General features: G+C 43.9%; 1 protein-coding gene across 3 annotated transcripts in view; it reads right to left on the reverse strand.

Moving 5' to 3' along the window:
- Window positions 1-2985: 2985 nt before the first annotated feature.
- The window catches only part of LOC115311526 (cytochrome P450 2J2), a 63731-nt gene continuing 43758 nt past the window's right edge, over window positions 2986-22958 (reverse strand). For 2 of the 3 annotated variants that reach the window (XM_040223358.1, XM_040223359.1), the window contains exons 6-10: window positions 20685-20989; window positions 16539-16654; window positions 15629-15887; window positions 12396-12586; window positions 2986-3376 (exon numbers count right to left, since the gene is read on the reverse strand). In XM_040223358.1, coding sequence (XP_040079292.1) covers window positions 3198-3376; window positions 12396-12586; window positions 15629-15887; window positions 16539-16654; window positions 20685-20989 — 1050 coding nt within the window. In that variant the 3' untranslated portion in view covers window positions 2986-3197. The remainder of the gene's footprint in view (window positions 3377-12395; window positions 12587-15628; window positions 15888-16538; window positions 16655-20684; window positions 20990-22958) is intronic. The other variant, XM_040223360.3, reaches the window with a different exon arrangement.

Genomic DNA, 22958 nt, shown 5'->3' on the forward strand with positions numbered 1-22958 from the left:
TAGGGGGCGCGCTGGCACCTATCAAAATGGCTGTCATCTGGATGATGGTCGTAGAAGAGCGGAACGAGGCTGGGTCTGCGTCGCGTAAATAATTCTGCTTTTGCGTTATACGAGCAGTATTAGAGCCTTACTTTATTTCTTTCATGCCAGGAACGCTTTGGCAAGCACCTTAATTAGAAAGCCGATCATCGAAGAGCTAGGGAGCGTGATTTTCACACCGTGGTACCACCATCGCTGAAAGTTGCGAATAGCGAACTCCTCTGATTATTCACAATAGTCTCTGCTGGGCTAAACAAACGTTCGCACAACGCTTAAATGGCTCGGACACGTATAATATCTTCTCCACTTGTTTGGAGTTACAGATCTCGCCCTTACAGTACAGTTTCCTTTAGATGAAAATTTCACCTAAAGTTTGCTTTCATACAGGTGTACTCGTCCATGTCTGCGTGTTGAAAGCGTTGGATTTTTACTTTTCTTTGTCTTTCAAAATGCTACTGATCAACCGCTTAATAAATTAATCGAGATGAAAGCATTAACTGATTAATCCGTAGTTTCATCCATCAAAAACTCAGGCCTCATTATCATATAGTGGGCTATCTACTATATTAGCGGGGTCCATATTAACCAGATGACTGTATCCATTTCACGTACGCTGGCCCTGTCAGCTCAAGTAAACCATCCCGAGATGCAATTAAGCAGAAATGACAGTCAGCGATATAAAATAATTGTGGATAGCGAAATCGTAAACTGAATTACAAATTCAAGTTTTGAGTATATCGGAGCGCCTAGGATAATAATAATTAGAAGAAGAAGAAGAACACACAAATGTAGTTCCACATGAGAAAATGCTAGCGCTTTCGAATCCAGCGATCTTTTGTTCAGACATCATCACTGCCAAGTTAGACGTAGGCGGGTACAGGTTGCCATACAGGCGAGCATCGTATTAGCGTCAGGCCGTTTAGTCTTAAAGACTCCGGATTAGCAATCGCATTGTGCCAATTCAATTGTCTTGCCACGGTGTTGAAACAGTTTCTCGGTCCTCAAAGGCCGATTGTCAAATCGCTGCACAATTATAGACAACGTGCAATTCGTTTTTGTTTTACATCTCGACAAACTCCAACATCCAGGAGTTACACGGCTCACCAAACGAAACTGTTTCTGTCGTGCCCTCATCAACACATAAATGTATGTGTTCGTCTCTGCACTAGCTATACATACCTGCTTTAACTGTGTTAATGCAAGAACTGAATGTAGTTTATTAAAAGTTCTTACTAACTTCAGAGCTGTGTAAAAAGTACAATTTATCTATAAAAAAGATTAATGAAATAACACTAATCTTCAATTGAGTGAAAGCTCGAGGAAAGCACAGCTGTGACGGGTAGCCTGCTTTCAGTCTTTGGACAATATTTCAAGACTCTTTCGGGGCCCGGCAGATAAATCCCATTTTCTGTCCAAAATAAAAGAAACATTCCAAGTTCCACCTGGTTTGAAGCTTACGCTTGTGGCTCCGTTCGTGTCCCAAAAGCCGGGGGTTGTTAGTTTGTGCAGTGACGAAAAAACAAAAGAACAATAAAGCAACACGACTTGACGCACAAGATTTTTCAGCCCTAAGAAAAACATAGCGTGTTTCTAGTAGTTGCGTTCACAGCACTACACACGTACAAGAAAAAGAAAACGATTAACGAGGGCCTCAAAAAATCATAAAGTGTATCAAAATGAAGACTAAATAAAATGTTTAAATAAAATAAAAGCTTTAAAAGTATAAAATAAAAGGGAATTGATGAAAATGAAAATGAAATGGCATCTTTTTAAGGCTGACGGGCCAAACCGATCGTACCTAGGACGCCTCAGCGAAGGGCTCAGGACTAATTTACGCGGACTGGGGTTCTACACCGAAATCTCATTCGTTCGGGACCTAGACTGCAATAAGACTGTGTCAGATTGGGAGATCGTCTTCTGTGTTACCAATGAAAATTCTTCTTGTAAACGTTTCTCGTACATATGTTTGCTCTAAGTAAAAACAAATGAATAAAACGTTTATAATATTTTTAGATTCCTAATATATTCCCGAAACTAATATTTCAAATTATATGTAAAGTACACGCCAAACAACATATTTTTTACAAACACAATTAGACGATTGTTTTTACAACTATCATCGTTTTTTACAAAAACGATGATAGTTTAAATAAGATGTTATCTCAACTCCCTAGTAGAGGGTTTTAGGGAACCGTTTTTTTCATGTTTGATGCGGTACGATGGGCCCTCCAGTACGCAATGCGCATGTGCGAGTCTTCAGTGGTGGCGCATGCGCAGCTCGTACCGGAGGGCCCATTGTACCATATCGGAAGTGCAAAAACCGTTCCCTAAAACTCTCTAGTGTCTGCAGACGGTTCTTTCGTACGATGTATTAGCGGTGTACACGCTGGGCTACAGGAGGTCGAAAACACTGCGTGTTATACTCGGCGAGAATAGATGGGGCGTCGCTCAGCAGTGGGGGTGCCGGTGACAATGTGGAGAAAGCTGATGACGCAGAGATGCGGCCAATGTTAACTAGAAGGTATAAAATGCCCTATGTATTTATAATATTATGTTCAAGGGTGTCTTAGCAGCTTTACCTGCCTTCTCACTATAGTGTGAAATTTCGTTATCGATTGTTGTCTTTCGTAGTAAATTGTAACGGCGATTGGGGGCTTTGGGCAGCTCTAAGACGAATATTAGGATTCTCTTCTTCTTTTTTTTTGCGTTCCCTATTTTGAAGAGAAATAATCTGCCATAAACAGAAGGTGATATAAACATTTTGTAGGAGGAATAAATAAAACAATAAATAAGATCAGACTTCAATTTGCGAGCGCGCTAGCAAACCTAGGGGAGTTAGAGTAGAGACTATTTGTAACTAACTTCGTGACCACCGCCCCCGAATAAAACGCCCAGACAACAAGACGACCAAAAAAAAGTTAACCTGAAAAAACGGTAGAAGACATATTAGTCGAGATTACACTTTATTAGCATACAAGCGGTAAGAAAGCATTACAGTTATTTAGAGAATTACACACGCCACGAACATTTTCTGACAGTGGGCGTCTGGCAACGAGAACGTCAACTAGCCCTCCTATATAGATAGGCTTTTTCTTCTTGCGTAATTTCGTTTTAATCAAGGACATAAATTTCCGGAATATGCAGCCAGCTTAAAATCGTCACTCCGGAAGGCGAGACAGGAAGCACAGTCTCTTTGCCAACAGATCCGTGTAATGGTCAGTGGCTACGCTGAAGCTGGTACCCTCCTCAGGAAGAACGCGGAATTTCTGTAGCAATGTAGTCACGCACAGGAAGACGTCTACAGTTGCCAGAAGCTCTCCGGGACACATCCGTTTTCCTGAATGGAAAGACGAGGAGAAAAAACATTAATCTCCAAGTATACTACAACGCCCTGTTTACAAACGAAACCGAGTTTGCCCACTCGTCGCGTGACCACTGCCCGCGCGCAGAAAATAGATACGCGTGAAGAAAAGCGTCTGCGCCTGCGCCGCAGAGACAGCAGCGCCGCCGCCGCCGCAGCGGCGTGACGTTGCAGCCGCTCATTGGTCTATTCGGAGCGCAAGTTAGTCTGATTCTTTTGCAGGCTTTGTGGAGACGTCAGAAGGCCGAGCGCTGATTGGCTATGATTGAAGGATAGTGGGTAGACCTCAAGGCGCAGCTTGCTTCGCTGTCTACGCACTATCCATCAATCGGAGTCAATAGGGAGTTTTCGTAGACCGCGTTTTCTCCTCCGCTAAGCCCTCCGCAACGAAGAAGCCACTACTGCGCCTGCGCGCCGATGGCCTTGACTGTAGAGTTCCGGGTATCGTAGCGGGTTCGGAGAGCGTTACGGGGCGGCGAAAACGATCTACGAAAACTCCCTAATCAGAGCTCGGCGTTCTAACGTCACCGCAACCCTCGCAAAAAAGCAGACGAGCTAGCGCGCCGCATGAGAAACGCAAAATCAAAACTGTATGTTTACTCAATAATGGTGTCACTAACACCAGCTTAAAGGGCAACTCCTCTCAATTCCGAAGATTTCGGGATAATGAGTGATTTCGAATTAAAAAGCCCTAGTAAAAAGCACTACGTGGTTTGCTTCGCGAAAAATGGGATATATATTTTTTAATCTATTTTTAAACACGAGCGGAAATCGAAACCGAAACTTCGGCTCCGTCCGGCAACATTGGCCTCGGGCTGCCAATACATGGCCATCACGTGGTACGAGACGTCACGTCATCCTCGGCCCAACGACGGGCGAAATGGGGGCCGGCGTGCGGCAGGCGCGAGTGTCGTCTGCACTGCACTCTTCGCCACGTTTTGGTGTCTACGGCATTCGACGACGTCTGCACAACTGCGGCATAAGTCTGCGACTCTGCGCACGTGGTGTCCATAGTGTTAACGAAACTCCGAGAGGCAATAATCGCAAACGGTGAAACGACGACGGTGGTTGTGACGCGGAAGACGGCGATAACTGCGGGACCACGGTGGGCGGTTGGTCTGCTCCCAAGAAGCGCGCTGCGCAGGCGCGTACGCCAATCACGTGGACACCGCTGAGCGCCGAGAGGCAACGTTGCTGACGTCATGCGCTACGCTCGATCGGAGAAGTAAAAACAAGCAAAAGGGGGGCCATGATTATGACGTTTAGCTCAATGTTGGCTCCGCCCATGCCGTAGCCTTGACTGCGCTGTTGGTTGCGCCTGAATTCGCCCGCTCGAGTCAGCCGATTTCGGCAACTTGGCGAGTTGCAAAGTTTGCCAGACCGTTTAAGAAACATTTAGACAGAACTGCGTCGTAATATTTGGCGTGTGGTCTTCCTGGGCGATACTGAGGAGGACAGCATTGTTTTTTCAAATGTCAAAATTCTGCTCTTTCAAAAATCGGGTCTTCAGATTTCTTTTTGTTTTGTTATATATTACGAATACCAAATTTATTTAAGCTTTTTTGCTTTGTTATGATAGTGCATTCCTACAGTTTCTAGTGCTTTCACAACGCCATCTTGCACTTTTGTTCTAATTCTTCTTATACAACAGTCTTCGTCAGTTTTTACGACTTATTTAAAACGATGTGGTGGTTAAGACGCGCTTGTTGTGATAATGAATACCTAAAATAGAAGAATAAAACCCGGAGGGTCTTCCACAGACAACCACACTCTTTGATCTAACAACGACGGATGTTTATTTATGGACGCAAACTATTCACGCGTTGACCAGAAAGGGGGAGGACTGAAGGAGAGGAGGTTGCTGGAGCGCCGATAAGGACTGTCGCCATACCGTGTCTGCCCAAGTTTATAATTTCTCTTTTTCCAGTTCCGGCTTGATAAATTTGATTTCACGTCTTGTCAAGAATAACGATGCAAATGAGACGTTCTTTTTGCTTTTTCGGTGAAGAATGTTTCCATGATTTTACGTCCAAATCGCTGTGGATGCGTTCCCAGGACCTTGGTGCTGCCGAAGTTCGGTGCGCACTCAGAAAACTTCTTCGCATAAACAGCGATGGGATGTGTGAGATGATTAGCTTTTGATATAGCCTTATTTTGATGACCTCATACGCAGTCGTTTACGCATCGTCCGATTTGCCTTAATATATTCAGCTCCGCATTTGAGGGTACCGAATACACCTTCCCGGTCTCCCATTCTCTAAAGTGCACACAAACATTATGACGCCCTTGAGGGCGTAATTGGCTTGTTCTATAACTAACACCCTTGTTGGTGTAGCAAAACGCCCTAAGAAAAGGGCGTCATTCCTAACACCCCTAAAGGAGGGCGTAACTCTGAACACCCTTAAATTAAGGTGTGATTCCACTGTAACCTTTTTATAGAGGTGTTATGACTGCGCAGTACGCCCTCTAAATTGGGTGTACCACCACAAGAAAGTGAAGCAAACTAGTGCATGAAGAAATGACTGCAAATGAGTCTAAACATGCTTGGTTCACTTTTTATTTTTCGATCAAGGTTCTACCAGGTTCTACTAAATTCTCTCTAGACGATTGCAAGCAGGTCATCTGACCGCAGCCATGCCTCGGCTTATGCGGACACTGCGTGCAATTACAAGGTTGCCAAAGGGCAAAGCTACGTTCACGCGCACGTCATCAAACTTGGCGAAGGCAAGACTGAAAAAATAGTTCCCTCTTACCCTCGAAATTGCACCACGACCAAGACACTTCTGCACCAGTGGCGGTCCGTGTGTGTAAGGTCACGAACATTCCAACCGGATATTGTTTCGTAACCTCTTAATATTCTACAACCAAAGGCACTAGTTAAATCTCCAACTTCACTTTTCCTGCGGCATTTATGCTTTCCAGCACTGGTGACGTAAGCAAAACTGACTGGCTTGCAAAGACGGAACGACCGGGAGTTGCTTGGGACGTAAGCGGCAGTTCATGCTTGTAAACAGTAAAATGGTCAATTGAGACGGAAGCAGGACTACTATCAGAAGCATGCTTGCAGAGTACTTACGAATAAAACAGCGATCTCATGTAATCCGTGATAGATGCATAATCCGATTCGGGCAGTACAGAACAATCCACAAACACAATGTCGAGGATGAAGGCGGTCGCTCACATTCAACGGAAGTCTCGCGGTCGCCGATGAGCAGCTCTTTGTCGAAACGCGTCCAACAAACACAGCACAATAATTCCATGGACTCTGACGAAATAAACGACCATTAACGAAAGGTTGGCATGGATGCATTCCGGCCGTTCTAATAAAAAAATCACACTGACGGGCGCCCCTTCCCTTTTTGGAAACCGGATTTACGTGGACCCTACGACTCACCATAACTTGGCATACGGCAAAGACTACGGCCCCAGTAGCCCATCAGCGCGCCAGAGCGAGTCACGTAACAAATTTCCGTCCAAGCGTTTTTGTTTTACGGAGAGCGGTCACGTGTTTCGCGCCACCCCTCTGATTTGTTAGAAGCAGCCTTAGCACTCGCTCACAGCCACACGAAGACACAAAAGAAGGTGTTGAGGCTTATCAGAACACGAGGTCAAAAGGGGTTGGACAAAGCAGCTAATCTCTCTCCGCCGCTTTGTGTTGCCACCTGCACTGCCCAGAGAAAGTCGCGAAATCGGACTCGACAGGACTTGCTTTGCGTAGTACTGCCTTGAGCATATCAAACTGCTACTCATGTAGGAGCGCATGCTCTGGTGCGGACCGCGAGATCATAAAATGAATACAAAAAACAAATTTTAACGCCGTCGTAGCACGGGACAAAGCTAAGGCGCTGGGTACACAAGACAATAAGAGGCTCGGTTTCACGTGTACCAAAGAAAAACCGAAAGAAAAAAAAAGCGTCGGGACGCTATAGTCAGTTACAGGTTAAGAAGGTAGCGGCAAATGCCCCTCAAAGGGAATCAGATATCCCTCCGCCACCTCCGCATCCAATAGCGTCCCGCCGTTTCCGCGACGTCGCGGCCAACGCGCGAGGAGGGTCTTGCCTTTCTGTACATATTTACTTTATCTTTCGACTTTGACTTAGCATTGTGGAAGCCACGAGAGGGAGATTAGAGTTTTTCCCTTCCGATGGAAACAAATATGACTTTCGGGGATTAGCGTCCCCCTCCGATGGGTACAAAGGCTGCTTTCAGGGGCTCGGTCTCCCCTCCAATGAATACAAAGGTCGCTTTCTTAAAAAAGTGGGATCGGAGACAAGTTGGAATCCATTGAAGCGGAACAAGGAGCGTTTCCAGTGAACTCTTCTTTCGATTGCGGAGAGATTTGAAACGGGCGCATCACGCTTGTGGAAGGAGCTTCTCCTACCTTCATGACTTGCAACCGACTATATAGATATTTTGGTGTCCCCACGCAGAGAAAAGAGTCGCGTTCCGTAGGGGGGGGGGGGGGGGGGGGTGTTATGAATTCGGCACTTTCGATCGTCTTGCGACATTGATTTTTTTAAAGTACACACAAAAATAAAATCTCAGTGAAGGTGCTATAAGTAGTGCGAAACCCATCTAGGTGAGTTTGTAATACCCGAAATGCGGGCGCCACAGTTTGTTCAAATCTTCAGCGCAGGAGGCCTTTCTCAGGTCTAAAGCAAGCAGATTCCATTTTGCTTAATCTTGTTTTGTTTTGTTTTGTAACGTCGGATTTTAGGCAGTCAAAAAAATAGAAATACCTCGCCGGCATAGCCGATTCACGCAGGACACTCTTGACGCTTAAAGGGCAACTCCACTCCATATTTACAATTTTTGGTTTATGATCTGTTTAGTCGAAGCCGGCGGCCCTGAATCACGAGATATAATTTGTTTTTTGGTAGTGTGCATAGTTTTGTAGATATCGGGAATCCAAGTATCGTTCCGGCGGCACGGCGAAACCGAAACTACCGGTTAAAGCAGCTTGGCAACACTGATACTAGTGGCGCGTCGTCGGCATGAGCTCCCGCGCTTCTGAGCCGACGCGCCGACAAGGTCGGCTCAATCGCACGTGGAGTTTCAAAACACAAGGTTAGATGCACATTTTTCTTTCTTTACCGCTTTGCTTTGTTAATATGCACCAAATGTAGTAAGTTTTAGTGTGTATTTATAAATTTGCCGGCCGAAAAGCGAATCCGACTGCTATAAATATGACGTGGTCTGTGCCGGCGCAGCGTGGCTATTTGTTTTTTGCTCGCGGACCGAGAGAAAAAGAAATAATGGGAGATAGATGGACAGATCTATCCTCAAGTGGTCTAAGTTGCTAAGCTAAGGTGCCTTTATGTGCACGCTAGTTAGATCAGCCGCGACCTGCTGCGTCCGGCCGATCGTGCTTGAGCAGCCGGCGGACGGTACGCGAACAGCGACGGCACTGCATCGTTCTTCAAAGGCGCCTGTTTCGTGGAGAAACCCGCAACAGTCAGCAGCCGCAGATCCCGTGTGTAGGTGTCTGACGTAAAGTGCTGGGAGCAGAGCTTCGCGTTGGAGCTCGGAGTCAACGGTCTTCCGAAGTCTATCCGGCGAACGGCACCGACCCACACCTTGTGCCACTTCCGGTCTCTTGAGAACTGGTGGAACCGCAGCTCCGGGTTGCGCACCGGGTTGTTTGTGCAACCCAGAGCACTACAAATCCTGCTCAACATTGCCCAACGCGAGTCCGGCAAGTCTCTTCGGCTCCACGACGCGCGCGTGAGCGAGGGGCACCGCTTCGCTCTCTTCCGCGCTATTGCGGAAGCAATGCTGGAGTTGAAGGAACTGCCTGGAGGCTAATAAAAATAGAGAAACACAAAATAATGTGGTAAACACCTCGTGCTGTCAGCAGAATCGCAGAATGCCACGGGAAACGAAGCGCTCGCGGCGTCCGTACGAGAGCGTAGGACTAGAACTACGTCATTGCCCAGTGTGGCTTCACTAGCTCACCCGGTGCCAGCGTTGCTCACCCGCTTTCGGGCCGCTAACCGAGCCGGGAGAACATTTTTAATATTGGTTTTAATCGGTAACGCGGCGTCGGTTTGACGTGATATTTTGGGTATGACCGTATTTTGACCTCCTAAAGCGTGTCCAGTCATCTCGATAGGGTCGACTTTTTGAGTGGAGTTGCCCTTTAACCAAAACGGCGCCCCGTACTCTATGTCATGATGGCGTCGGCGCGACCCATCCCATTTTTCACAAATATTGGCTAGACCAAAATGGTATCGGCGCAATTTTTCCGATTTAATTCCATAACGGCGCAGTACTGTGTGCTGCCTGGGTTGTATATTTACACGCCTTCGTTCATTCTTTTGCGAGCGAAGATGATTTTTTTTTTTTAATCAAAGTTGAAGTGATAAATTTGATGCACGCGTGACACGTAATTTTCGCTTCGTGTCGGGCGGAGAGTTCAATCGGAGTTGCAAAAACTTTTCTACAGCACTTCCTAATCACACGCGGCTTCGTGCGGTGAATAATTATACTCGATGTTTGTACAGCCGTAGATCAGCTACAGTTTCACCATTTTAGACCACCTGAGACTAGGTGAAAGAAACACGACGACGTTTGAGACGTCGTCGTGTTTCTTCCAACCAGTCTCAGGTAGTCTAAAAATGGTAAACTTACACCAGCTCGCCTGCGCCCTAACTATTTTTTTTTCAGTTTCACCAAAGCAGTAAACATAAACGGCTATGAAATCATGGGTGTATTTGACAGCACCACCATTACACCCCTTTCACACCGTGTGAATGAAGGGCGTACAATTCGCCCATACACCCCTTTTTACACGAATTCAGGCACCATCGCTACAAGTGGGGCGTAAAAAGGGCGTGTAAGGTGTGTAAAACGCCAGCACACCCTTTTTACACCCACCGATATTCAGAAATCGTGTAAAAAGGGTGTTTTGCCTAACTTACACCCTTCTTATACCCTTTTAACACGATTATGGGTGTTACATTTTTAGTGTGTGGGTGTGATTGTCTTTTCGCAGGGCGGTTTAGCCTGCTTCAGGTTAACCATACTGCACAGGCTCGCCAGTGTTAATGTGCAGGTTAAGACGACTTTCGAGTAAAAGCGGGTGGTGACTGATCGGATGCGATGGCATGCGTTGTGAGAGTGATGATCCTTTGTCGTGCAGGTGGGGGAGGGGGGAGGGAGGGGGGTTCCTGGTGGTTCTTGGTGTGATAACTTGGTGAAAATAGGAGGCGATCCGTTCCACTAGATATCCTGAAATCAGAAGCCGTTGAGCTTGGGTGTTGATGCTTTCGGTTGCTGAATACCCACATGATTTAGCTCTTTCCGAGATGAGTAGGGCCTTGATCGCCCCAAGTTTAACCGACTTGGAATGGCACTTTTAAACGAGAATGCCGGCTTTTTCGAGCGCTGTTGGAAAGTCCAGCAAACACCTCGCATCATCTTGGCCAGTCGTCGGGCCGAAAACTGAGATTTTCTCCTCCTTGGTAAAAAGAAGCCAGAATGGCCTCTACTTTTTGTAGTTTCAGGCTGGGCAATGATATAGTAGTCTACGTTGCGGAAGACTTCACACTGGGGGCTGTGCTCTTTAGGTTTTCCCCGACGGCCCGGTCTACGCGCGACAAATAGATTTCACTTGAAACTGGCGCAAGGCACGACCCTATGCATGCACCGAATTTTTGAAGCCAGATCAATACTTCATGTTCAATCATCGTAGATTTGATTTATAGCTGAAGAAGTTCGATGAATCCGACAAGTGGCACTCTGGAGGAATTTTGGAACTCGCATAGTCTGTGTTCAGTGATTGCATCTTCTACACAGTTTAGGAAGTACGGGATGTCCAGGTTATAATTAGGGTTCCGTGCTTTGGGATAAATTTAAGAAAATCTTAAAACACTCGCTGGTAAATTTTTCGTCAATTCGGATTTACCCGAAAATTTCCGCATTTCAAGGTCACAGCGACAACGTAAACAGCAAAAAAAAAAAAAAAAATGGAGGTTTACAACTAAACTTTATAGGAGCTGAAGATCACTGGCCCTGAGGAGATTCCACTTCTGTTTCCTTCGAAATCAAGACGTACTGACAAAAGGGGCTCGTCCTTTAGTACTTCGAGGTTCCTTCGAGGCAACGGGTTAAAGTACCCCAACCTTAAATATTTTGCATTTGAATTTTATTTCACGCAATAAAGTAAACTAATTTTTAAAGAATAGGGAATGCAACAACAATAAACCCCAATAAACCGCAACAAAGTAAACTCCGCTAGACATTTGTTATAAATATAATTTTTTTTTTTTACTGGAGGTGCACGGCCAAGGTAACGAGGGTCCGTTAGAAACCATGTAAAGCATCGGCATGTGGAGTGCGATGTCCATTCTGACAAGCACCGAGGCCACTGAAAAGTGAAGGACGCGAGGAGGAAAATTGTGATGTTTGCTGGTGGTGTTCAAACAGACATCGGACTGCCGGACGCTTCAACTTCCTCGATTTTTGACGGAGTCGTGACGCCCTACGATTTCTGAAGTGTGCTATTTCGGACAGGCCATTAGCTAGTAGGAACGAACTTTATAATTCAGCAAGTAAATCCGAGCTCTCAGTATGATTTACGAAGTCATGTGGTCCATTTATGAATATCTGAACAAACTTGGAAAATCATTAGACAGAACATCAAATAAGGACATCTCTCTTCCCAGTCTAGAGATCCCTCTTGTTTATCGTACGACAAATACCTTTTGAACTTAACGAATGCTATCAGGACTGATCTATCAAGCGTGAAGTCTTAATATCTTTTTGTCCTTTCTTTTTCACACGCTCAATCCTTTCCTTTTGCTATTGGAAAGTCTTTGGTGGTTACCAAGCAGCCTTTCTTGAATGTATTCTGCAAGAAGCACAAGTACGAACAAAAAATATTCGTTTTGCGCATTAATACTGCCACGGCGCAGTGCCTTTACGTGTAACTAAACAAAGACCGTAAAGACCCAAGCGAGCCGGTCCTTAGTTACTTCGACCTAAAAGTACGCACCGATTGAAAAAGTAAGGAGATATTCTGGCTTCGAAAGGAGTGCGGATTCGTCATGCGTCAGAAACCGGTAGGGGTCAAATTCTTCGGGATTCTTCCAGTACTTGGGGTCGAAGTGAACAGCCCAGAAGTTGGCCAGGACAACGGTTCCTTTGGGAATCCGGTATCCATTCAACGAGACATCCTCCTCGGCTCTGAAACAGATAAAGGTATTTGATGTATTCAGAAGTGAGAGGCCTCTTTCCAATATTTTTAGATATGATAATGGAAGGCTTCAGTCCGAGCACTCACTGCCGGAATTACTTGATTCTTGAAACAATAAGCTGAAGCATTCGCCATTGCAAGGTTATTTTTTATTGCTAGGCCTTGCGAGGAATTTTGTGCATATTTGTTTTCATGGTAAGGTACTATATCTTTTAAGGCGTAATTGTTTTTGCTCAGGACGTCAATAGAGCATCTCCCACGGCTCTTTCCGGGGGGAGCTGGTACGCTTCATAAGCATTTGGAAGCGAGACCTCTTTCTGTTTAATCGAGGTATTCGGGTGCTTTATAATACTAAAAGTCTTAAAGCGACCCAACAAATTCGACTTGTTGCAAACCAATATACCATTGCTTATAAATCAGATATGTTTAGTTTGTGCGTTTTCGTGAACGATCAAGTGCTGAGTTTGTCTCGGTCAGAAGTGGGAAAGAAACATTTATACCCTACTGACAAACGTTAAATAAAAAGGCAAAAAAAAGTTTAAATATTTTAGTATCACTAAGAATGGGCATGCCTTACACTCCTTTGCGTGGAAACTTGTTCCAAATAATTGGGAAACACCAGGCTTCAAGGTTTTGTAACGTCATACAAATGTATAGGTTTAGTTGTTTTTTTTTTTTATAAAGGAGAGCGTTACTTAAATTCCGCTAGCGCCGCTCTAAATAATCATGTGTTGGTGTGTTCAAACATTTAAACGTATATTTTTAGACTTTTCCCCCGTATTACTCGCTTCCCGAAGTCTGGGAATTGCCACGGTTTGTATGCCGAATATTTCAACTAATTAACACATCGTTTTAAATGTCTTTAAATTAGAGGCCAAAAATAAAGCAGTTTATATTGTAATATTTTTGTACACTTTTTAATGCGAGAGCATTAACTGTTCCATTGCGCAAGACAACGTCATAAGTTTGAGGCGCGAAAGGAGAACCTAGATTCCGCGTTCCCAATGGGAGCGGAGCAACGTGACAACGGTACGTTACAAATACAACGTAACCAGTCATTCAAACACAATAACAGTCTCCTATCACTTATTACCAAGTCGTGTCGGATAACGAAGATATTAATTATAGCTAATTACACAGTATATTAGCCTGTAAATAAAACGCACACCTTTTTACAATGAATACGGTTTTGGGCGTAGCCAGCCAGCATTTATTTAATCTGTTCGTTGAGCTCTACCACAGTTTGCGCAGTGAGATCGATAAAAAAAAAACTTTCTGAGTCACATAAACCTATCGACGGGGATGTTGTACCCAACGCCAGTTATTAACCTTCCAAAGCGGGGAATGCCTTTAACAGAACTTCCCAATACAAAATATATTTCGGGTAAATCAACATTAACGGACCTAGACACGAATTGAGCTTGACAATAAATATAATTTAATCTTAAATCACGAACTGTTTGCTGGCTTATAAACACATAAAAAATTCTACTTAAATACGGCAATCATTGCATTTTAGGACTTGAGATTTAAAACTTCTATCATCGACTACATGACAAAATATTAATGAAATGACGCTCGTCTTAAACAATAAAACGTAATTTTAGCTATATAAACAAAACAAGAACACCGCATTTTGTTTGTTCTTCCTTTAGGAAGTATGCTTGTGTCATTATTTGGTATAATGTTCATTGTTTACATTAGTAAAGGCTTTGATAGAACTGTGATTTTCAGATCGCAATAAATCATCGTACATCGTATCCTGGTAAAGTTTGAGTATTACGTTGGCTATGCAGCCCGCTTATTGCATTACCTGGAATCTCAAATGAAAATGACGTAAAGGTCGAGCTAGATGGTTATTCAAGTTCTGACACTTTTAACGGGACTTCCTAATACCAAATATATTTCGGGTAAATGAACATTACAGGACCTAAACACGAATTGAGCTTGACAATAAATATAATTTAATCTTCAATCCCGAACTGTTTGCTGGCTTATAAACACATAAAAGTTCTACTTAAATACGGCAATCATTGCATTTTAGGACTTGAGACATAAAACTTCTATCATCGACTACATTACAAAATATTAATGAAATGGCGCTCGTCTTAAACAATAAAACATAATTTTAGTTATATATACAAAACGAGAACACCGCATTTTGTTTGTTTTTCCTTTAGGAAGTATGCTTGTGTCATTACCTGTTATAATCTTCATTGTTTACATTAGTAAAGGCTTTGATAAAACTGTGATTTTCAGATCGCAATAAATCATCGTACATCGTATCCTGGTAAAGTTTGAGTATTACGTTAGCTATGCAGCCCGCTTGGTGCATAACCTGGAATCTCAAATGAAAATGACGTAAAGGCCGAGCTAGACTGGTTATTTAAGTTGATGGTTTGATGTATACGCTTTCAACTTCGGTACAACTTTGAGCAATCACTGATATCCGCTCATGTCAGATTTTCCCGTTATTACTAGTGCTGCATTGGCAACATTGTAGTCCTAATAAATAAACAAAATAACGTGTCAAGCTTGCATACATAATAACAGTGCTTGGCAGAGATACAATATAAATAATTCACCTTTTCGCACGAAACACCCGCAAACAATAGTCCTCTCCCTTGCGTGTTTCGCGTTGGTCTTGATATGCTCGTCAGAGCACAGTGTTTGCAGTCGTATCTCGTTAATATGTACCCCTTTACTATAACCCCGTGTCCTGTCAATTAAAAACGCCCTTTATATGGACATAGGCTTAGGGGATGATCTGACTATATACATGCATTTTTGTTCCATTATTAGGGACGTCAGGCATCAATAACGATATATTTTGGGAACGACGTGTCTACATTGACGATAGATGACTGTATATACCCCCGTATATTTACAAAATCTTGGAGACAGACTGGGTAAACACATGGATTTTTGGGTCGTCATTATAAACGACTCACATAATGCACAATTTTTGAGGGAAACGGAGGTGTCCATATAATCGAGTCATGACTGTACCAGAACAGGTGTAGTTGTCTTACAGTCTTGGCAGGTTGAACGGATTGAGGGTTTTCCAGCGCTGCATCTCCCATATCACGGCCATTGTGTATGGCATAGCCTGGTGGTCTTCCCACGTCGGGGTGTTGCAGGACCCAACAACCCTATCTATCTCTCCGTAGATCTTGGCTTGAAGGGTGTCCGGTTGGTTAGCGCAGTGGTATATAATGCACGAGATGGTGGCTGCCGAGCTGGCCGTTCCCGCAATGAAGAAATCGAGCATGTTGCCATGAAGGGTGTCAACTGTGTGTGATAATAAGCAGTACAATGTAACGGCACATGCCAGAAAGGTCAAGATATTGCACGCGTTGTCAAAGCTAAAAATATGTTTTCGCTTAAAACAAAACGCGTGCTTTGCGTCCTTGTGCGTAATGTAAGCCCGTGAATTGTTACAGCGAAGATTATATTTTAGGTTTAAACGTATTCTTAACACAGTAATTCATCGAGATCTCTCGGAGATTGCAGCCATGAGCTCACTCAATGGCTTTCCGGGAAAGTCGAATCACCAAATTTCTTAGACTGGGAACAAGAAACTGAAGGAGGTTTAAATGCTTCACTTAAGAAGGTTTAAATGCTTCACTTAAGCGAGGAGACGCAAAATAAAAACAAAAAAGTCCCGAATATTTTTGTCGATTCCTCAGGATGACAGACATACGATATTTATTTGAAGTTTAAACCCCTTGCTCCCCTGCCTCGGGAGAGCACACCCTTCGCAGATGACCCTCGAAGAGAACAAAATACAATTTGGATCAATCTTATATATTGGAGAATGAGAAGTTTCTTTTCTGTCAAGGGTCAGGGCTGAAACTTTGAACACTAATCTGTTGCAATTCGGTTATCATGATCCTAAATTCGTTCTTTTCAGCTTCTAAAACGGCGAAAAATGACACTTACTGTTGATGTTCAGATCGGGTTGCCCAAGGTGCTGCGTTATCAGTGTAAGGTAGCCATCAATGAAGTGTCGATTGGCGTCTGACTTCCCTGTCTCCAAACGGAGAGCGACTTCACGGCTGAGTGAAGGAACGATTACTTAGCGTGACCCCTTTGGCTATCAATTAAAATAATGTTTACCTTCCTTCTAAGACTGTGAGCAAAAGCCAGCACGCATAATTAAAAAAAATATATATAAATAACATCGTACTGTCATGCCCCAAATCTCGTCCATAAATCTGTCCCTGCCATATATATGCGCCGAGAAAGTAAGGGAGAGGAGGAGAGGGGACGTAAGAACGCCGCGCTCTGAATGGAACGATTAGTGGGTAGACGCAAAGCTAGTTGCGTTTCTCTCCACTGCACTCGGCGAACGCGTTAGAACGCAGAACGCCCGCGTCCGGCGTTGTCTGCCCGCTAATCGTTCCCAAACAGAGCTCGGCGTTCTTATGTCCCAGCGTGGTATCGTCTCCCTCTCTCTATCAGTTCAGCTCAGTTATTCCACGCCAAAGGAGACGCGGCATGCTTTTCCTGTCTGGGATATGTAAAAAAAAAAACTTTAAATAAAAAAACCTCAAAACGGAAAGAAATATTTCTATTTTATTTTAAGTAATTTTTTTTTTTGCCGACATAACCCTCGAAATTACTGAAATTTGCATAACGCCCGTGAAGTTAAGAAAAGCATAGTGAAAAAACGATTACGTACCAAAACATTTAGGTGGGCGCCTAATTACTTAAAAACATGCCCTCCCTATACTAGAGTAAAATACAAACATTGAAAGACACCATTTTGAGTCCAAATAGGAGCTCCAAAAAGAAATGGCTTTATGAGACTTTTTTTGTTAACTTGAATTTGAGTGTAGGCTACAATACTTGTTCGGTTGGTTCACATAGAACTAATAATTTATTTACACGTGTTCAATTTTCAATGCCTCATTTTGTTGAGGTTTAATTAAATGACAAAATCTCCAGTTTATGCAGAAATGCCCTTATTGAGACCCAGAAGAATCAATGTGGGCATCGGGGCCCGGAAAATTACGAAATAACCAAAAGGTCAATTCGTTCATCGTAAAGAAAAAATTATAAAAGTAATTTTTGTTGTTGCCGATACATTATTTCTTTTTTTAATATGAGCCTTTCCGACAATGAATATAGGCGCCCGGCTCGTAGGCGATGCACGTTGGCTTTCGCCAACGAGATGTTAAAGGAGTGAGATGCCACCGCAAGGTCTTCAATGCTCTCCTGAAGAAACGTTTTATTCGCTTGGTCTCGATGTTATCCCGGCATACATTCATCCGTATACTTTTCACCTTACGTAATGGGAGTGGCGACTTATTTTACCCTGCTTCTGCCCAGGTAACTCCGACGAACGCAGGTCTGTATCGTCTGCATCTCGAGTTAAGTTTTGGGAATGCACACTGCGCGTTGGCCTCGTCTGCCGTATGTCCGGATATAAGAAGAATTGAGACCGGATACATTTCAGCGATGTGAAATAGTAACAGTTACGTCGCTTCTCCATTGAACTTAAATGTATTTTGATAGAACCTGTGCTACCAAATGCAGAGTAATGTTGAAAAAAACACTCCAATCTTTGCGGCGGACGCCTCACACCCCTGAGGAGACGTACAGGTGCAGTATTTTAAGCTCCGGAATACACTGGAGGCCAACAGAACATGTCTCGAATTCTGAACTCACTAGAATTCTTAGACGAAGTCTATCTGATAAGAGGTGTGAGTTGCACGGGCGCCGTCTTCGCCGTTTGAGTGTCAGGCTCGACGAACGTTAGTTGAGGTAATAAACGTAATAGTAAGTACCTACGTACATATTGGTACGTAGGAATGCATGTATGTACGTATGTATGTACGTGAAATGTACATACGCACATTTCAAAGTAACATACTTTTGGGTTGCGAGTTAGTGCTTGTCTCACTTTTGCGTTTCGTTTCTGTCCTTGTCTTCGCCTTTTTGTGCGCTATTATTTCATCTTGTTCAGCCAATACCACCTCGCCCAGCTTACCACCTTACCACGTCATGGTAAATCAGTTTATTAAACAAATTTTGATTACCTTTTTAGTTTTTGGTTTCATGGATTTGTGATTCCAGTATTGATGGCAACTACTATCAGAGGCCTCAGCAACTTACGGAATTTGCTGAAAGGTAATAGTTTCTTGTAGATATTCATCGATCAGTTTTCGCATTTTTATTCTCGATGTCAATATGGCTCACAAAAAGATTGCCACAAACCGTGTCCACAATTACGCTTAGAAGAGTGACGCAGTCATTTTCATGACGCCGTCACTGTCTCGGCAGCGTGTCTTTGGTGGATGCGCCAACGAACTTCAATACATGGTGACGCGACATCACTGTTATCATTTTGCATAGGTGAAGAGATATCTGGTCTGAATCGTTTTTACATCTGAATGTACGGCAGACGTGGTGGACTCGTAATATGCATTTCCGAACTCAGAAAGCGAACGATGAAGGCCTGCTGTCCTGTGCAGTTACATGTACAGTAGAGTGAAATTAAGACGCCAGTATCATTACGCAAGGTAAATAGGATATCGATGCGTGGATGTCAAGATAACGTCCCCTTCAACTGAATAAAGAGCGTTTTTAGGAGAGAGTTGAAGACCTAGCGGCGGCGTCTTACACCGTTGACGCCTTTCTGGAGAACGCCGGCGTGCGTCGCCTACGAAGTGGGCGCCTGGATGCATGGTCGAAAAAAGAAAAACTAATAGAAAAAAATCCAATTCTTCAGCAATAACAAAAGTTGCTTTTTTTGTATAAGCATATGTTAAACTGATGAGGTGGATTGAACTTTCAGATGTTTCGTAAGTTCCGGGTCCCGATGCCTACATAGCGTTTTCTGGCTCTCACTAAAGCCGTTTATGCATAAACTGGGCAATTTTTCATTTAATTAAAACGTTTCAAAACGAGGCTTTGAAAAGTTAACACGTGCAATTCAATTACTACTGCTATAAGAACAAACGAAAAAGGTATTGTATCTAGCAGCCTAATTTAAGTTGACAAAAAAAGTAAAGAAGTCTCAAAATGTTTCTTCTTTTTCTTAAGCTCTTGTATGAACTGAAAATGGTGCCGTTAAATGTTTGTAATTTACTGTCAGATAGGGCATGCTATTAAGTTTAGAGGCGCCCACTTATATCTTTGTGGTACAAACCGTTTTTTCAGAAAGTTTTTTTAATTACACGGGTTTTATGAAAATTTCGGAAATAGAGAGCATGATATTGCCGCGCGCGCAGCTGACCACGTAGGCAGCGCGCTTGTGGCCTAAAGGTTATCACGCGTGCATTCCACACAAAATCCAAGGTTCGGTGCCTGGCTGCGGGTACCTATTTTTGTTGACTCTGTAATGCAATTTTCTGGTAAATTCGGGAAACGCGTTGCTGAATCGAGGTTAGAATGTTCTACGCGCCGAACATTCTAAGCCGAATGTTCCAGAAGCCCACGGCGGTGCAAAGGGTGCTCCGCGTGGCGAGCCGGGGTCAGTCTCGCCCCAGCGCTCGATCCTGCTGTTTCGCCGACATCGACGCCTGCGACGCTAGTATTTCTCCATTTTCTTTTGGGCACAAGTTCGCCCCATTAAACGTTTAGTTTTTTTACTTATTCGAAGCCTCATAATTTGTATTTCGTGACATTATTAGCAAAATTAAAATGTATTTTTTCACCAAAAACAATTATTTTTCTTAGAGTTCAGAAGCTTCTTTATTCAAAATATTTTTTTTCTTCATATATATACCAGACATAAAAAAATTACCGCGTCTCCTTAGGCATGGAATTACTAAGCTGTAAGAACTGCTCTCTATTTATAATGGAGACATTACCTTTGAGGGAATAAATGCACGTTGCGTTACCGCACGAGCAGTCTTAATTCTCGACTTCCGCAAAACTATATTAAAAAGATGCTTAAAATTTGTCATCGCGTCTTTGGCTTAGAACATTTAAAAAACATAAGTAATTTTAATATATTAAAGGCTAAACAAAGAAAAGAGGAACAACGAGAGGAATGTAAAGGTTTTCCTGTTTTGTTTAGCTTTCATTATATTATGATAATCTTCAAGGCGCTCGTCCAACTCTCTAAGTGACCTGTACCTAAAGAAATTGGTGAGATCTCGTGCCAATTCCAGGCCTTTGTTGCCTCCAAGAACGGGGATATACGCGGATATCCATTTGAGACATTTAGGTAGCGGGTTCACAGGGGTGACGCCAGAGATCAGCTTAGCGAAAGTATCCAAGTGTTGCTCCAGTTCTGCTAGCTTTGGGTCGTTGAACTCGAAACGGCTACCCAGCACCATCTCAGCGATGACGTTGACCACGCAGGAAATGAGCAAGGACCGTATCGTCATAGGGCCACCTTTCGCTTCTGCCACCTTGTCCCGAAGGCACCGAATCTCCTCCTATTGAACAATAGAATGCTGTATTTAAATTAAGATTACAACAAAAGGTCTGACTCCATATGAAGTCTTGAGCGTCGAGTACAATGTTACAAGACTAATCATTAGATACTCTCCAGATTTTTTTTTAAATTTTTATTCGAGCTTTGATTTTTGCTATCACAAAGCTTATGATTTCATAAAACGCGGGTGTCAGCCCTCACGATGCTATCACCAAATAATATGGTCAAAGTGTGATATGTTTTTGAGTAGTCAAAGGGAGTATGGTGCAATAAAACTAAGAAATATAAAGCCTACCTTTTTTAGCGAAAATCTGATCTGACGTGTAGGCTCTTCGTCACAAACAAGGATGAACAATAGGGTCAACGTTAGGTTGGTTATTTTGCGAGTAATGACTCATTGAACCCCCCTCCTTTACGAGAATTCCACTGCCATGTGCATATAGAAGAGCGGAATCTACAGCGTAGACGGAATGGATTGAACACACTTTAAACTAAACGCAAAATCGGTTTCTCACCTTATCGCGCCGAGATTTGCTACAGGGGTGCTCGAAGGTGGTGCATTCAATAATTGAGAGTATGAATACACAAAACCTGCGGAGTAAAAAAATGAATAATAAAAGCTGGTTTAATTTGTTTATAGAGAAAAGTATAGCTATGTCTTTTTTCTCAAAATCATCAAAAAATCGTTCTGGACTGTTGTGTATGTATAAAGATATGTAACAGGTTCCCATTCTCACCACCAGGGTGCGCTGGTCTTTGCCCTATAAAATGTGTCTTCGCCATATTAAATTTGTTCTTTGTGTGCTGTTCCTCTGAGTGGCAGCTTCTGTTCTTTGGCGTCTTGGTGCGACAGAACAATGGCGACGAGGATGGGATGGAAGATCAAACGAACCGAGTAACAACGTGGCAAACAGCACAATGCCGAAGTTCACGGAGTTCAAGCCGGAAGAGGACGACGTCGACGAGTATCTCGAACGCCTCGAGATTTCCCTTCGAGTGAACGCTGTCAAGACGGAAGACAAGGCGGTGACGCTGCTGAACTACATCGGGAAAGCGTCGTACCAGGTTCTGAAAACCTTGCTCGTCCCAGACTCGCCGGTATCGAAATGTACGACGTACTTTCCGAGGTGCTGAAACGCCACTACGCGCCCAAGCGCTTAGTGATTGCAGAGCGCACGAAGTTCCATTGGAGAAATCAAGAGGTCGGGGAGAGCCTAGCGGACTTCTCCTTGGCTATCAAGAAGCTCGCCCAGACATGCGCGTTCAAGGACTATCTCGACCAGGTACTTCGGGACCGGCTCGTGGCGGGGTGTCGCGACCCTGAGGTACAGCGGACACTCATCCAGCTCGACGACGATTACTTCGACGAAGTTCTGAAGGTGGGCCTGGCCAATGAACTTTCTCTGCGCAAAACGGACGAAATACGACTGCCGGGCGTTCCGGACTCAATGGACGTGCACCGCGTTCAAGGTGATGGTGAAGGACACTCCAGGTGTCCACCTTCCGCCACTGCGTCGCCACAGGTCCAGTATCAGCGTACGGTAGGCCCTTGTTTTAGATGCGCTAGTACCATGCATGCTTCCGCGAAGTGTCCGTTTTTGAAAGCAAAGTGTTTCGAATGTGGGAAGCAGGGGCAAACTAAGGCGGTGTGTAGGGTCAAGACTAAGCCTACTTCGAGCACCAAGCGCGGGCCTTGGAGCGTAACCTGTATGCGGAACAATGACGCGTCTGCGGCATTCCAAAGGTATTAGAAATCGAAGGAAAACCGGTTACGATGGAAATCGACACTGGTTCAGCTGTTACTTTGTTGCCAGAAAGAATGTATGTGAATTTGTTTTCTCACGTGTCCCTTGAGGCGAGTGACATGCGTCTCCGAACGTACACCGGGGCTCTAGTGCCAATCAGGGGTACAGCGAGCGTTAATGTCAAAAAACGGGGAGCTCCGAGGCGAAAAGTTACCTTTGATTGTG

This window comes from Ixodes scapularis, unplaced genomic scaffold (assembly GCF_016920785.2).
Source record: "Ixodes scapularis isolate PalLabHiFi unplaced genomic scaffold, ASM1692078v2 PGA_scaffold2__306_contigs__length_199485367, whole genome shotgun sequence".
Classification (NCBI taxonomy): Eukaryota; Metazoa; Arthropoda; class Arachnida; order Ixodida; family Ixodidae; genus Ixodes; species Ixodes scapularis.